This window comes from Ictidomys tridecemlineatus, chromosome 3, assembly GCF_052094955.1.
Source record: "Ictidomys tridecemlineatus isolate mIctTri1 chromosome 3, mIctTri1.hap1, whole genome shotgun sequence".
In the NCBI taxonomy this organism is placed as follows: domain Eukaryota; kingdom Metazoa; phylum Chordata; class Mammalia; order Rodentia; family Sciuridae; genus Ictidomys; species Ictidomys tridecemlineatus.
The window spans coordinates 101317220-101332234 of record NC_135479.1 but is presented as its reverse complement, the minus strand read 5'-3'; the positions used below and the strand labels follow the sequence as shown (position 1 = coordinate 101332234).

The 15015-nt window shown below is 44.9% G+C and overlaps 2 protein-coding genes across 11 annotated transcripts in view; one reads left to right on the top strand and one right to left on the bottom strand.

Moving 5' to 3' along the window:
* Positions 1-3751, bottom strand: part of P2ry12 (purinergic receptor P2Y12) — a 42270-nt gene extending 38519 nt beyond the window's left edge. For 3 of the 4 annotated variants that reach the window (XM_078043554.1, XM_078043556.1, XM_078043555.1), the window contains exon 1: positions 3634-3742. The gene's annotated coding sequence lies outside the window, so the exon portion shown is untranslated. Of the gene's footprint in view, positions 1-3633 lie in introns of all 4 variants that reach the window. The other variant, XM_005339912.5, reaches the window with a different exon arrangement.
* Med12l (mediator complex subunit 12L) overlaps positions 1-15015 on the top strand; it is a 275089-nt gene that overhangs the window by 235335 nt on the left and 24739 nt on the right. For all 7 annotated transcript variants that reach the window (XM_078043553.1, XM_078043550.1, XM_040269994.2 and 4 more), the window contains 7 exons: positions 1738-1827; positions 2739-2848; positions 3052-3187; positions 4015-4176; positions 5920-6282; positions 8170-8326; positions 11376-11587. In XM_078043553.1, the coding sequence (XP_077899679.1) occupies positions 1738-1827; positions 2739-2848; positions 3052-3187; positions 4015-4176; positions 5920-6282; positions 8170-8326; positions 11376-11587 (1230 nt within the window). The remainder of the gene's footprint in view (positions 1-1737; positions 1828-2738; positions 2849-3051; positions 3188-4014; positions 4177-5919; positions 6283-8169; positions 8327-11375; positions 11588-15015) is intronic.

Below are 15015 nucleotides of genomic sequence, written 5' to 3'. Positions count from 1 at the left end.
ATCCTGGTCTCCTCAGGGGTAACAGACCTGTCATATTAATCATGCATAGATGTGTATAGATGGAAAAATCGAATGGCCTGCCCCGGGGAGGCACAGTGACTGCCACTCCCGCTCTGCCTCCCAGGAGCAGTCCATTCCTCAGGTGGGGCTGCCACCCAACACGGTCTCCAACTGAGCTCCATAGGCTCAGGAACCATTTTACTGGCCTGCGAGAGCCGGGTTGATGCCAGCCAAGTGCACAAGAAAGTCACTTGTAAGCTGGAGGCCTGTTTGTTCCTTCACAAAAGCTTTGGGATTTTTTTTTTCCACTCCCCTAGTTCTTCTGGGCAGCTTGGGGCATTTGTGTTCTGTGTACTACACGGAACCTGAGTGCCCAGGTCAGAAACATCAGTGCAAGGAATCAAGTCAAGTGAGTGGGAAGAAGAAGCCAAGGGTGTGAGATGGCCCATCCCCGTGCAGAGCCGGTGGCCCCTTCCTGTAGCACTGTGCCTATGGACACCCATGCCTTTTTCCTAGGGATACTGAAAGGACATGAACAAGTGCATGGTTTCATGTATTTCTCTGGTCATCTCTCCCTTGCTGGATAGGATGCTTTTAAAATGCAAAGCACTTACTATCCCTGTGTCTAAGATGCTCCCATGTTTCTTTTTATACGTCGAATAAAAATCCAGTCTGGGCTAATTAGACCCCCTAACAATTCGTAGATTGCTCTCTTCCGCCTGCTTCCTACCAGTTACCGCCTTGCTCAACTTGCAGGGCCACATTGGCATGTTTCCTTCTGTTCTCCTGCTTCTCAAGCAAAAGCACCTGCTCTCCCCTTTAGCTGAAAGGATTCCCTCTAGGTGCCAGCCTGGCCTGCTTCTCCCTTCCTTCAGGTGTTAGTTTAGAGAGGCCGTGGCGATTGCCCTCTGAAAATAGGGCCTCTATCCTTACCACCCCTGCCCTGCCTCGCCCTGCCTCAGGCCACTTGATTCACTTGTTTTGATTCATGTTGCTACTATACTGTGAGCCCTGTGAGAACCTGTGTCCCTAAGCCCTGCACCCGGCATTCAGTCTGAGGGGCCCAAGCCTCCTAGAGAAGTTAGGGAAGCACTCTCCCCTGGCCATGGCATGTGCTGGCGGAACATCTGTTGGGAGGGTACTTCCACCTGTGGCTCTCTGTGGCCATGCTGGGTTTGTTAGCTAGTCAACCTGTCGTCTGGGCCTGGGTGTGGTCACTGTGGCCTGCCTTTCTTCATGAACTTTCCTGTCCTCAGCACTGGCCTGAGTCAGCGAGGAAATGAAGAAGCAGCTCACTTTCTAAATTGAAATGCTGCTCAGCTGATTGATATCCACAGTTTTCAGAATAGTCTGTTGTTTATCAAGGAATTAGTGTCCCTGAAGATAGCAAGCCTCCTTTTCAATAAGATCAACATAATACATTTGTTAGGGTTAATAAATGTGTTAAGTTTGAACTTGATGGCTTTCTGATGCTTTTTCCAAGACCTAGAGGCAGTACATGCAACTAGATAAGATTTACTTCCCCACCTTGAAAGGCAAATAAACAAAGCAATGACCAGGTTTTTGTGTGCACAAGGAAAAGGGACAGAGCTGAAATGTTATGCAACATTCCTTGTTAAAGCGGAAGTTGTTTTTGGCTGTCTGGGAAAGGTTTAGTTTTACTTTAAATATGAAAAAGATTCAATTTTAACAGAGATAAAGTTTTTGTTTTTCCTTTTTTTCTTTTTGGGGTCTTAGATTTTAAGTAACTGGAAGGAAGAAAGGTACCAGGATGACATCAAGGCTCGGCAGATGATGCACGAAGCTCTGCAGCTGCGCCTGAACTTGGTAAGGGGTGGGTCTAGTGTGCCCTCTTTGCTCATGGACGTTTGTGACCATGGCTCCAGTGCTCACCTGTGTCCATGAGCAGAGCCTAAATATAATCAAGACCTCAGGACTTCCCCATGTCTCTAGCCTTCTCTTCTCCTGGCTCTCCTTCCTGTCTGGGTTGAGTTCCAGACAGCAGAAGGTATTTTAAGAATGATTCATCCTCTCTGTCCCCACCCCATCCAGCCCACCTCCCTTCTGCTTCAGCTTATACTGTGATTGGGTCTCAGAGGACTCAATTTTGAGATGAGCACTAGCTCTTGTGACACTTCTTTAAGAACCTTAAAGTCCTTCAACTCAGCATCGTGGGAGACCTCCTGTTAGATTTGTTAGGAAGACCTGCCTCACAGGGTGCTGTATGGAAACGTGGGCTTCCTCCCACACAGTGCATTCCTTTGCATGTCTTTTTTCCCTGGAGAGTGGCTTGCCTGATGTTTGGGTGGTTGTTTTTAACTTAATCCTCACACACAGGACCTGGCAGGTCTTAGGCCAAGCCCCTGTTCATCATTACATCTGTGTAGTGGGCATTTCAAAGTGGTCCTGGTCTCAGGTTCAGATTTAGTAGGAACAAAAAAGCACCAAGATGCCAATAATTGGATTATATTTAGGTTTAATCCAACTACAATTGCATCATGAAATTGAATATCATGAAAGACTAGGAAGAAAACTAACTGTGTAGGTACCACACTTAAATATTACCCTTTTCATTTTTCAGTGACCAAACTATGTAAAGAACCCAGTAGTAGTGATAGTCACAAAGCTAGTGAGAAAGAAGCTAGAGCGATCTGTCCTCCATAAAGTAGAGCATCTCCCCTTCTGGCCACATGAAGTGAGGGCTGGTGGTCTTTTCTCACGCTGTGTTTGCATGCCAGGTGGGAGGGATGTTCGACACAGTGCAGAGGAGTACCCAGTGGACCGCAGAATGGGCCCTCCTGCTGCTGCAGATCATCACCTCAGGAACCGTGGACATGCACACCAACAAGTACGTTTTGCACCCTTAACATGTGTTCTGTCGCATGCATGCCTGGCATTTGGATAGTCTGGCCTTGATAGACTGACAAATGCTGCTACATCTTATTGATTCAGGTGTCATTAAAAATTGTGCCATCAGTAGAAGTGCCCAGTTAATTAAGTATGTTTTAGTTGTGCTTTATGATGAAAACAGTTGTTCTCCTTCCCCTTTAGTGAATTATTCACAACAGTCCTTGACATGCTGGGTGTTTTGATCAATGGGACGTTAGCCTCTGACCTATCAAGTGCATCCCCAGGAGGCTCAGAAGAGAACAAACGTGCATATATGAATTTAGTAAAAAAGTTAAAAGTAAGTTTGGGATTGGCTTATGTTATAAATTGTTTATTATTTGGTGCATTTTATTTTTACTACTGGTTAATTTAAATATTTATTACATTCAAATTAATTTAATGCATTTGCTATTTATTTCACTTCAGCTCACCAATACCCCAAACTTTACAAGTATCCAAAAGATTGTTTTTAAATTAAATATTAAAACACGTGTAATTTTTTAAGAGACATTAAACATACATTATGAAATACATAACCAAAATGCCAACATTGAACCTAGGATAAATCCAAGCTCAGACTTGTGCATGTAATTAAAAAATAAGCATCTGTGTTGATATTTGTAAATCCACTCACTGGACTAACCACTGACACATCATTTGAAGCAAACTGTAAATAAATAGCACAACAAGGAAAGTATATCCGCTGATCTTAAAATAGCCAATAAATAAATAAGTGGTGGTTACCTTGTGGTCTGTCCCTGGACCCCAAGTGCTCGGCGCCAGCTCCTGTCCTCTGGTTGCAGATGGCACCCTGAATTTTGTCACTTCAGCACTGTGATGTTTGTTGTGTAACAACAACTGCATATGTGTAGGCTATTTTCTACTTAAATAGAAGAAATGAAACAGGCCAGCCTGACTTGATCCTGTTCTCCAGACCACGTTCAGGGTTCAAGAACACGCTGACTTCAAAAAGGGAAATGCTCCAGGGGGAGCTTCCTCCTCGTCAACTTTTGCCTTCACGGTCGTTTCTGAGTTTCTGGCCCACTTCCCTTTCTCACTTTCTTTTTCCTTCCTTTCTTTCTTCCTTCCTTCCTTCCTTCTTTCTTTCTTTCTTTTTCCTTTCAGAAAGAGCTGGGAGACAAGAGGTCAGAAAGCATTGACAAAGTTCGGCAGTTGCTGCCTCTGCCGAAGCAGACGTGTGACATCATCACCTGTGAGCCCATGGGCTCCTTGATCGACACCAAGGGGAACAAAATCGCTGGATTCGACTCAATAGATAAAAAACAGGCAAGAGTAAATGTTTTTCCTGTGCACGGTGCAGCTTTTCACAGAAGCCAGATACGTCGTCTTATCTTTCTAGAGGGTGTACACACACCTCAGTTTTGCAGTTTCTTGTTTTTGTTGTTGTTTTTTTTGAGGCACACTCTTGTCATCTCAGTGCAGTGGTCATTGGCATCACAATGCAAGCAGATCTTTGAAGAGCTTAATTTATAAGGTTTACCTGGATTTAAGGAACTTTCTGAAATCTACCAAGTGAAAACTAAGTAAAGGCTTAGTGTCAAAAACCAGCAAAGTTTTTATCTTACTGCAGAATGCAAGAAGAGTGGGTTTAGAAAAGATGATATTTATTGATAAATATCTTCATGCACTAAGTAAGCTCTTTTGAGCAGAATTATTTCAATATATGGTATTTCATATTCTTACGAAACAATATTAACTAAGCACTTGCTTTCTATAAGAGATTAAGCAGGTTTGCTGCGCCGTGTAAGAAGAGTGGTCACTCAGTGAACACTGAGCAACCACAGGTGTTCCATAGTCACAGAGATAAAAGCAGAGCTGTGCCCTCAAGCGGAAGTAGGTAGACAATTAACAGGGAGATTGTGGGTCGTGGTGCTGAGAGTGTATTAGGTGGTCTGGGGAAGGGCCTTCAGACGCAGATCTGGGCGGTGGTCAGAGCAGGCTCCCTGGTGTAGTTGACACGTGGGTCGTTTTGAAGGAGGGAGGGGAGAATGTGGGGCTGGCAGACAAAAAGATCTTGAGGAGATGTGGAGAGTGTGTCTTCTTGGGACAGGGTGTTCTGCTGTCATGCAGACTCACCTGAGCACCCAGTACCAAGTGTGGCCATGGAAAGAGAGAAGGCTGGGCTGTGATCCTGTTGAATTTGGGCTCCCTGGTGGAGGGACAGCCAGAGCCCCCTTGGACGTGTGCTGTTTATGCCCAGTGGTCTTACTCAAGACAGATAGTAGGAAACAGGTGGTTATTTTACAGGTGGTGATTGAGCCCTGTCACCCACATAAGAGCAAGTGTATCTAAGCATACATCCTGTGGAATGACTTGATAGTTATTGGGGCGGCTGTTTTGAGAGAAAATGTGTTCAAGTTGGTATATGAGAGAAAGTAATAAGAAACATCAGCAGTTCACGTCAGAAGAAAGAACGTTTTATTTTCAGAATAGCAGTCCTCTTCTAGAGCATCAGAGACTCGCTGGGACTGGAAGGCCGGGCATGCTCCCATGTCCCGCTCTGTCACAGGACCGCTTTATCAGGCCTCGTTTGTTAAGTGCATGGAGGGGCCGCATATTGAGTTAAGTGCTCTGTGGTTTGCATTGAAGTTAATCTGAACCCAGTTAGAAGTGATTGTATCTTGACCCTTAAATTTTGTGTTATTTTAAAAATAATAAATAGATGTTGGAGATTTAGAACTGGCTATAATTTAGTGAGAAGGATTACTTTTCAATATATTTTAAAACTTTACTTGTTTTGCTAAAGCAAACTAAGTGAAAAATGCTGTTTTATAGTAAAATACACTAGATGATGTGGTTTTGCCTGAACAAAGTGTCATGTGGTATAAGGAACTGTGGACCCATGTGAGTACTGAGCTCTGGCCACTGCCGAGCTACCCTGTCTGCTGTGACCTGGGTTTCTCCAAAGCCCACGGCCAGCCTGGTGCTCTCTGGGCCACCATGCTAGCAAGCTTGGCTTGTGGATCAGGGGATCTGAGGGCCGTTTTACAGAGCATTGTTTTACCCTAGGGCCTCCAGGTCTCTGCCAAGCAGAAGGTGTCCCCGTGGGACTTATTTGAAGGCCAGAAGAACCCCGCTCCTCTGTCCTGGGCCTGGTTCGGGACCGTCCGTGTGGACCGGAAAGTGATCAAGTACGAGGAACAGCACCACTTGCTGCTGTACCACACACACCCCACACCCAAGCCCCGGAGCTACTACCTCGAACCGCTGCCCCTGCCTCCTGAGGAGGAGGAGGAGGAGCCCGCCTCGCCCATCTCTCAGGAGCCAGAAAGGAAGTCGGCCGAACTGTCAGATCAGGGGAAAACTGCGACAGAGGAAGAGAAGAAGAGCAGGGGCAGGAAGCGCAAGACGAAATCCAGCTCCAGGGTGGATGTGAGTGGGAAGGGAGGTCTGGATCCTTAGCCTGCAGGTTGGGCGGATAAAGGATGGTGGACTGGTGGATGCAGGGCAGGGCAGGCGGATGGATGCAGGGCAGTGAATGCTGACCAGAGACATCAGTGTCAGCTGACAGGACCTCATCCTCCAGGCCTGCATGCTAACTGAAGGGCGGGGATGATGGCCATGGACCGCAGAGTTGAAGCTTTGTGATTTTCCCCTCCTGCACTTTTAACAACCTTGTTGTATTTTAGGCTTCTGTCTTGAATGCTATTGGGCTACTATTTCAGTGCCTCCTTAGGTTTGAAATTTTAATACTTTGACATTATAAAATACCACCCTCAAATATTTTTATTACAAGATATGTTTAAAGTATTTATTGTATTTTGGGTGGTTGATATCATCAGCATATTAACCAAAAGGTCCATGATTTCCCCTAGATACAGTCACACCCAGCATGGCCATTAAGCTATTCCTAGGTATCGCCTTTATTGCAGGGCTGGGCCCTCTTGCCTACTCCACTTCTTCACCATCTTTCATATTTCATAAAAGATGAAGTAATCTTAATTTAAAATAGTTTATCCTCTCACTTCCCTGTTGGTATTCCTTACCAACAGCAATATTTTCTTTCAAACATCAGAGATGTATCAGACAATAATTTGGAAATGATTCTATAGAATGTGAGATGTAACCTTTAAAATATCTTCCACTCAAGTCACTTGGGAAAATAGTTGACAGAATTGAATATTTTTCTCTAAAATTCAAGGATGCTCTTGCTGCATGACATAAGAAACATTCATGGAGAATCACTGTAGTTCACCTATGTCAAAACCAAGTTGGCCGACAGCTCGGTGGTCATCGCTGTTCTACAAATGGCGGCCCTCTTCTGGGGCAGCTCGAATGTCAGCGCCCCTCCCAGATGCTCTTCCTGTCAATATTGCCTAGTCTGAGCCTTTGTTTAATGTACTGCAGACGGAGCCTCCCCTCGGGACCCTCCCAGCCTGTACATGCACAGGGGTAAACTTCTACCGCTTTCTGCCTCTTGTTCCCCAAGGAACTCTGGTCAGGTCCTCTCCTGCTGACCTCCCAGAGCCACCTGCTCTCTAGGAAACATGTACTTTTTACACTGAGATTTCTACTGTCCCTCACCCCTTAGGGCTAGATTAGGGAAGAGTGGGGAATGGAGACGCTCTGGTGCGAGCCTGTGCACCACTGTGAGGGACCACAGGGGATGAGGCGAGCAGGTAAGAAACTGTCCAGCAGGAGCTGTTCTGAATCGTGGGCCTCTCCCGTGAACCCAGGAATCCAGAAGGCTTCAGGCGATGTAGCCTCGAGGATGCGTTGTCAGTTGTGGGCCTCCTTCAGTGTGGGAGATGGGGTGTGCTTTCAGTATTTTGCTTTTTGGTTTGTTTTGTTCTTGGGGTGCTTGGGATCTAAACAAGGCCTCGCATGTGTAGGCAAGCACTCCACCATGATCATTTCTGTGTCTGCCCACTGCAAGGCAAGTACTTTTTATTTGACTTTATTTCATGTTGTTGGTGCTGGGGTCAAACCCAGGCCTGGTGCGTGCTAGCAGGTACTCTCCTACGAAGCTGTATCGCCAGCCAGCTATGCAGAGGAGTGTTTTGAGAACAGCCTTCTTGCTTTTCATCTGCCCTTTTATTAAAATAGCTTTGTACACGGGGGCAGGAGACATCTCAAATACCAAATAGAGGCTGGGACTCAGTGGCAGAGCGCCTGCCTAGGATGTGTGAGGCTCTGGATTTGATCTTCAGCACCACATAAAAATAAATAAATAAATAAAAATGCCAAACAGGAAGAATTTGCATTAATTTGTTATGAGTTGTACGGAGGTGAACTTTCTGCTTTGTCTTTCCATTGAAGGAATATCCACAGAGCAGCGTGTACCGAGTGCCTCCCAACTACTCACCCATTTCCTCCCAAATGATGCACCATCCGCAGTCCACCTTGTGGGGTTACAACCTCATGGGCCAGACCCAGCAGCCCAGCTTCTTCCTTCAGAACCAGGCTCTCACTCCAGGTATGTGGGAGGGAAGTCACAGTTGGAGCTGTCCAAGATGAGAAATAGCCTGGGGTCCTTGCTGCTTTTAACATGAAACCACAACAAAACTTGTGAATTGCAAGAAGTGAGTGTTTAATTGACATTCTCTCCACTCAAAATGTGTTCTTCTTCTAAATGAAGGTTCCAGCTGGGTGTGCTGGCTCACAGCAGTGGCCCCCACTACTCAAGAGGCTGAGGTGTGGGGATCACTTGAGCCTGGAGTTCAAGCCAGCTGGAGCAACTTAGTGAGATCCCATCTCAAAAAATGAAGGAGTAGATAAACAAAATTAATGTCTCAATTATGAATACATGTGCCAATTTTAGAATTTCTTCTAGTGTTAGAATAAAATCACCATTAATTAAAGTCTAAACTGTGAGATATAAAGTTGATTAAAGCTCTGTATTGTGAAATTTGCATTTAATGAGATATAAGTCTTAGTAGCATTTAGAAGACTAGACATTATCATAGTGTCTTTTGTCTTCTGATATGAAGTTTAAATCATATCATGAATCAACTTGGAAATTTGGTTCAGCAGGTACATTTAGATACCAACAAGGAAAACTACCATATCTATAGTGAATGTTCTGGCTTGTAGCATTGTTTTCCATTTTGGCCTAATTAGATTTTATAATCCAAGGGAAGATTTTTTTTAAATAAAAACATTCTCTTAATTAGAAATCAGTTCAATTTGAAGGACAAAAATGCCTATAATCTTTAACACCATTAAGTAAAGTTTGTCACGCACACAAGTACATGGGTAAATTTTAGAGTCAATGTCATGTATATGTGGCCCTGTCAGGGTCCTGGCAGAGCAGGATGTGGCACCTTGGGCGCCTGTGCTGGTTCTGCCACCGTGCTCTGCGTCCAAAATCTGTGTGAGCTAGGCTGTCAGTGCCAGCTGCCCTGTTGGAAATGCCAGCCACGCTGTCCCTGCACTGTGCGCCCCACTCCTTCCTGCTCCGCCAGAGCGTCAGCTCTGCCCATGTTTTGCTTTCTTATTTTGTTACCTTCCGGCCTTGTGAAGTCAGGGGTTCCCCCATTACAGTCATCACAGTGTTCGCAGGGAGTCAGAGCCGCCGTGGCCTCTGAAAAGCAGACTGTTGGTGGGCCCAGTGGTGTACGCCTGCAGTCACACTGCCTAGGGGATGAGGCAGGAGGGTCCCTTGAACCCAAGACTTCAAGGCCAGTCTGGGCAATGTGGTGAGACCCATCTCAAAAAATGAATAAAATAAATAAAAGGCCATTGAGTAAACGAATGTAGACTGCAATGATCACAGAGTAATCAAACTAGACATAGTAATAAATGTGTAATCCAGGTTACAGCTTAATAATCCCAAGGCCTGTGTCATCTTTTCAGCCATTTTAAACTTGTTAGGTGTTGAAGAGAAACACCAGGCTGTCTGCACCGAAGGTCAACCTGTGTATCACTAAACAGTGTGTGGGTTGAGGACCTTTAGCCATAGACTTGTGTAAGGAAGCAGTTTTGAAGAAGAATCATTTCTGAGGATATAATGAATTGGTTTTTGTATAAGAAAAGAGCGTTGTGACTTGTAGCTGTGTACGCACAGCAAGATGCCACTCTCGTGGTTTCAGGGCCAGGCAGCTCTGTCCCATGTACACACGCTGCTGCCTGCCTCCCCTGTGTCCATCTTGTGTAGCTGTTTGCACAGGCACAGTATGCTGAAATGCCAGGGAGTAATGGACACTCAATTCTCAATTCAGAATATGTTCAGTAGGAGGTGAGGAATACTTAGGGGACTTTAGCCATATTTATAACAGTTTAGTTGGCTCAGAGGTACAAGATTATACCAGAGTTAAGAAAATTTAAAGAAAGTGGGTTAGAAGCCAGGCATGGTAATGTGTGCCCATCAGCCCCTCAGGAGGCAGAGGCCAGGGAATTCTCAGGTTAAGGCCAGCCCCAGCCCTCAGTGAGGCCCCATCTCAGAAAACAAAACAAATGAACAAAAGAAAGGAAGGATGCGTGTCACTGTCCCCTTTTAACCAGTTTCCCATTTTCCATGAATGAGTCTCCGGTACAGTTTGCACAGGTCTAGTGTTGGTGTAGGGCCGGCCACAGCCGGGGTCGCCTGTGTCCCTTGGTTTACTTCCCTGTGCTGCAAGACTGTTCTTCAGATGCCGCTGAGTAAATTCCAGTCACACTGCCGATGGGTGCAGAGTCTTTAACATAACAGGTTTTCCATGTGAACCCTCTTGGAATATTTGTTTCCATCAAACAAATTGCTCATTAGAAATGATGTCATCTATCTTTACTCAGAACTTTCCTTTCATATATATCAAAGAATATAGACTATGTTCAGGGGAGGAAGGGTTGGCATTCATTGTAAAGCCAGAAAACGTTGAAAAAAAATTTTTGATTCATTCTTGCATTTGACAGGTTATATATGCAAATGTGCTCAGGATTCCTTTGATTTCTTAGGCAGCAGATCATTGTGCCCAATTTATTGGATTTTCAGCCTTCAGAAAAGAAATGTTTTGTCTTTATTTTCATGCTATTTAAAATGTCAGAATATTTGAAGTTTTTATTTTCATGCCTTTGTTCTACAAAACAAGCATCCTTATTTTGCCCATTGTGAAAAAGAGCTTAAGCAACATGAGCTTCAAATCTGTTTAAAATTTTTAAAAGGTTTGTATGCCTAGCTCAGGGTAGTGGCCAAAATATACCCGGGATGTGTTTCATGCAGGTAATTTGTTCTGAGGGCATCAGGTAAGTTAAACCCACACACTTCTGGAATTATGCCAGATCCTCCTTGTTTCAGGCCTTTCAATTTGTAATCAAAGCACAGCCTCTGTTAAGGTATTGTGATTATAGCTCTGTCAGTCTACCCATCTTCTGGGAATGATGCCACTCAACAAATCTTCAACATTTGCAGCATGGAGGTCAATACCTTATTTTCCGTTTTGCTCATAAACTGAGGCTGAGACGATGAAGTCTCTGCGTGTTGACAAGATAAAGAAGAGCAGTTGCGATTGCCTACTTAGAAAGCCCTTCCTTTGGTTGCCTTGTAGGTGGCTCCAGGTTGGACCCTGCAGGCTCCTTTGTCCCAACCAACACCAAGCAAGCTTTGTCCAACATGTTGCAGCGGCGATCAGGGGCCATGATGCAGCCCCCCTCCCTCCACGCCATCACCTCACAGCAGCAGCTGATCCAGATGAAGCTTCTGCAGCAGCAGCAGCAGCAGAGGCTCCTTAGGCAGGCCCAGGCCCGGCCCTTCCAGCAGGTACGTCCAGGCCCACAGCACAGTGCCCTGCGAGCTGTTCCCGCCTCTGGCCCGGGTGAGGTCGGACTCACGTGAGCACGTGAGCATGCAGGTCTCTCTCCTTAATAGAGCATATGAGTCATTTTCCTCCTCTAAATTTTATTATCATTGATCAAAGAAGGTTGATTAACAGCATGTCTCAAAATAAAAAGAAGCACAATGACATTCTAGTTAATTAAAGGAAGGCGCCTTTTGCCCTAGGGGGTCCCTGCTCAGCATTCCTGCCCTGCTACAGCTCCTGTCAGCTCCTCTGTCCCACGTTAGTGTTAGATGGGTTACTTCCAGATTGTCTTTCTGAAGCTGGGGGTTGCTTAGGCTTCTCTGACAGCACCTGGCCTTGACTTTTTGGTTTTTGTTAATCCTTAATAAGGTCCATAGCAGAATAGCAGACTGTGAATAAGTGACAAATTGCACTCAGTGTGTGGGGACATTTAATTTTCGATTCATATATCTATTCTTATGCCCTTTTAATAAACAGTGTTTGATCAGTGAAAGTTGCACAATACTTAAGAGTAGATTCAGGAAATCTATGAATCCATGCAAATGTATTTAAGTAAAAACAGTGAGATGAGATAGCAACTCTTTTCTAGTGTCCACATACTTGTTTATTTCCTGGAGTTTCTGACCCGGGTATGCACAGTTTGGATAAGACTTCATCCTGATGGAGCACGTTGCTGTCTGCCCAAACATAGCCAAGCACGGTGTTAGCTGTCCTGGTTCCACGGCACCCCGTGACCATTTGCAATCCTAAGATGGACTCACCATCTAAAGACGTGCCATGCATCAAGAAAAAATCATTGAATTTTTGAAACAGCAAGAAATTTAAATGCTTTATTTAGAATTTATCTTTTGAGTAATTTCCTAAACATATCTCCATTGCGTAACTTAGGGCATTTCTACGTTTGGGCCACTTAGTGATTTGGGGGATGAGGGGGCAAGATTAGTTATTCATTCTAAAAAATGATCCATAGTTACCTGAGTTACAAGAGGGACCAGGGAGAGGAGGCCAGTTGACATGGGAGGATGTGGACAGGCATCATTGCTTGTGGTCTCTCTCTGATCTCCAGTGACTGGCATAACCCCTGGATGTCAGGCAAGGTGGGCCTGAGCTGCTGCTTACATAAATCCTGAGTTTTGATTAAAATATCTAAAAAAACATTGTTTTGCTGAAATAAGCAACCTGTTTGGAGCTATTTAAAACATCATTGGGTCTTTAGCTCTTCTTGGGGATGTGCAAAAGTAGTTATGAAATTGCTTCAAATCTTTATTGAGATGGATAAAAAATTTGCTAGAAGTTGATAAACCATTGAAGTATAGAGGGTTTAGCTCCCTTTTAGAGCAGTCAAGCCTAAGCAAAGTCTGTCCTGTTTATTTCTCCATGTCACCTTGTTATCACAAGCTATTCTCTTTATTTATAGCCCACTTTCCAGCTATTCCTGCTGAATTCAGCTTTGAATCACCAAAAAGGGCTCTGGGCAATGGGTTAGAGCCACTAAGCTGTTCACGGGTGGCCATGCCTGTTCTCAGAAGCTCCTATAGCGGTGACAAACGATTCCACATTAAGCCAACATTTTCAAAGAGGTTTAATAGAGTAAATTCTATAAGATTAAAAGACATCCATGCACATGTGGAGAACGCAGGCTTGTGACCAGTGTCTTGGCTGCTGCCCTTCCTCCCACAGCTTCCTCAGGGACACAGGCCTCCTTCAGTCTCCACATGCACCATCCAGGGCTCGGCTGAACATGCAAAAATAGGGGAGTCTCCAGCTGTCCATGCAGTTCTTACTGGTGTGTGTGTGTGTGTGTGTGTGTGTGTGTGTGTGTGTGCACGCGCGTGCATGCTGCCATAATGTTAGGGTTTTTTTTTTCTTTTCATCTTTAAAATTTTTTTTTAATTTACCTTTTAAGGTCATTTTTTTTTTCAAGTGGTAAATGCTTGCCTTTGTGATAGTGGCTGTACAATAGTCATCTCCTCTTCTCTCTTTACATTCTTCTTCTTTTAGTTTTGTTTTTTGAGGTCATCATTTCCCCTCACTCTCTTCTTTCATGATTGAAACTCACATGAAGTCTCTGAGCTTCCACCAGCTGCCACACCTGGTTTTTCTCTCCCGTCTTCAAGTGCTGGGTAACTGAGGAACATGACATCCCCAGGAAGAGAGCCACACACACCGTGGGAAACAGTGATCCTGCAAGAGGGACGGAGATTTGAACGTGGCGTTTCCCCAGAGCTGTACACAGGAGGCTCTGCAGAGATTTCAGCAGTAGATGACACACGGCGGTTTATATGCCTGGAAGCTGGCTAAATACAGTTTTGCAGAAGGAAAACCTTGTCCTGGTAGTAATCCTCTTAAATCCGGCATAGAGCAGAATTACACAAATTGTTAGAGTATGTGGTGCTGGGCATAATTTTTTTATTCCAGAGGACCTTTTCCCTAATTGTAGCAAACACGTTGAGATGTTTATTCATCTTACTCTTCACAGCTGATCTTGGCATTTCTACAGGTGCTTTCCCAGCCTGAGTAGACCCCAGGCCCGGTTAGGGGCTGCTTTCTCAGTTTTCTAGTGGCCCCACTGGTCACCTACTTTTCTTACAAGGTCGAGCCTTGGGCCTGTTTGTACTGTGTCATCCCTTCATCCACTAAGCACAGGGGAGAAAGATCCGAGATGCTCATCAAATGCAAGTATGCAGGATTTGAGCAGCTGTTTTCAGAAGCCCAGAGCTGCTGGGTAACTTGAGTCCCTAGCAGTATGACTATTATCTACATGCTCCCTCCTCTCAGCTGGCCCTCTGAGTGCTTCCAGAAGAGCTGACCCCTACAGGGACCTCTGCTCCTGTTGTTTCAAAATCAGATGCACCTGAGGAGACTTAAACTTCTGAATTCTGGACATGTCTCAGTCCTTACAGGACCCTTAGCCTCTTCCTACCCCACAGAGAGGTTGCAGAACCCAGCCCCCTTGGGCTGGTCCACGATGAAGCTAGAATACCATCATAAACTAACCCTCTAGTTCCTTCTGCTACACAGTCTAGGTGTGCAGATCAGGCAGTCCTGTAATTTTGTGGTATGGACCATCTTTTATTTCCTCAGGAATGTCTGGTGATGTTGTTTTAGGGTCTAGTCAAGTTATTTGAGCTAATAATCATTATTACAATTGAGTGTGTCTTCTTACAGCTGTGTGGTCTGAGCGCAGCACAAAGGTGTTTTGACAAGGAAACCTGTTTTCCTTCTTCCTGGTTACAGTCTTCGTCCAGGAAGTGAGTGGCCTCCCTTCCTTCTCATTGTCCCTTACCTAGAAGGAATGTCCTGGTGACCACACTGTGTCCCAGCTCGTCTATAAACTAGAGCACATTAATGCTTCTTTATAGGGCAGCTGTGAAACTAGTGAAGGGTG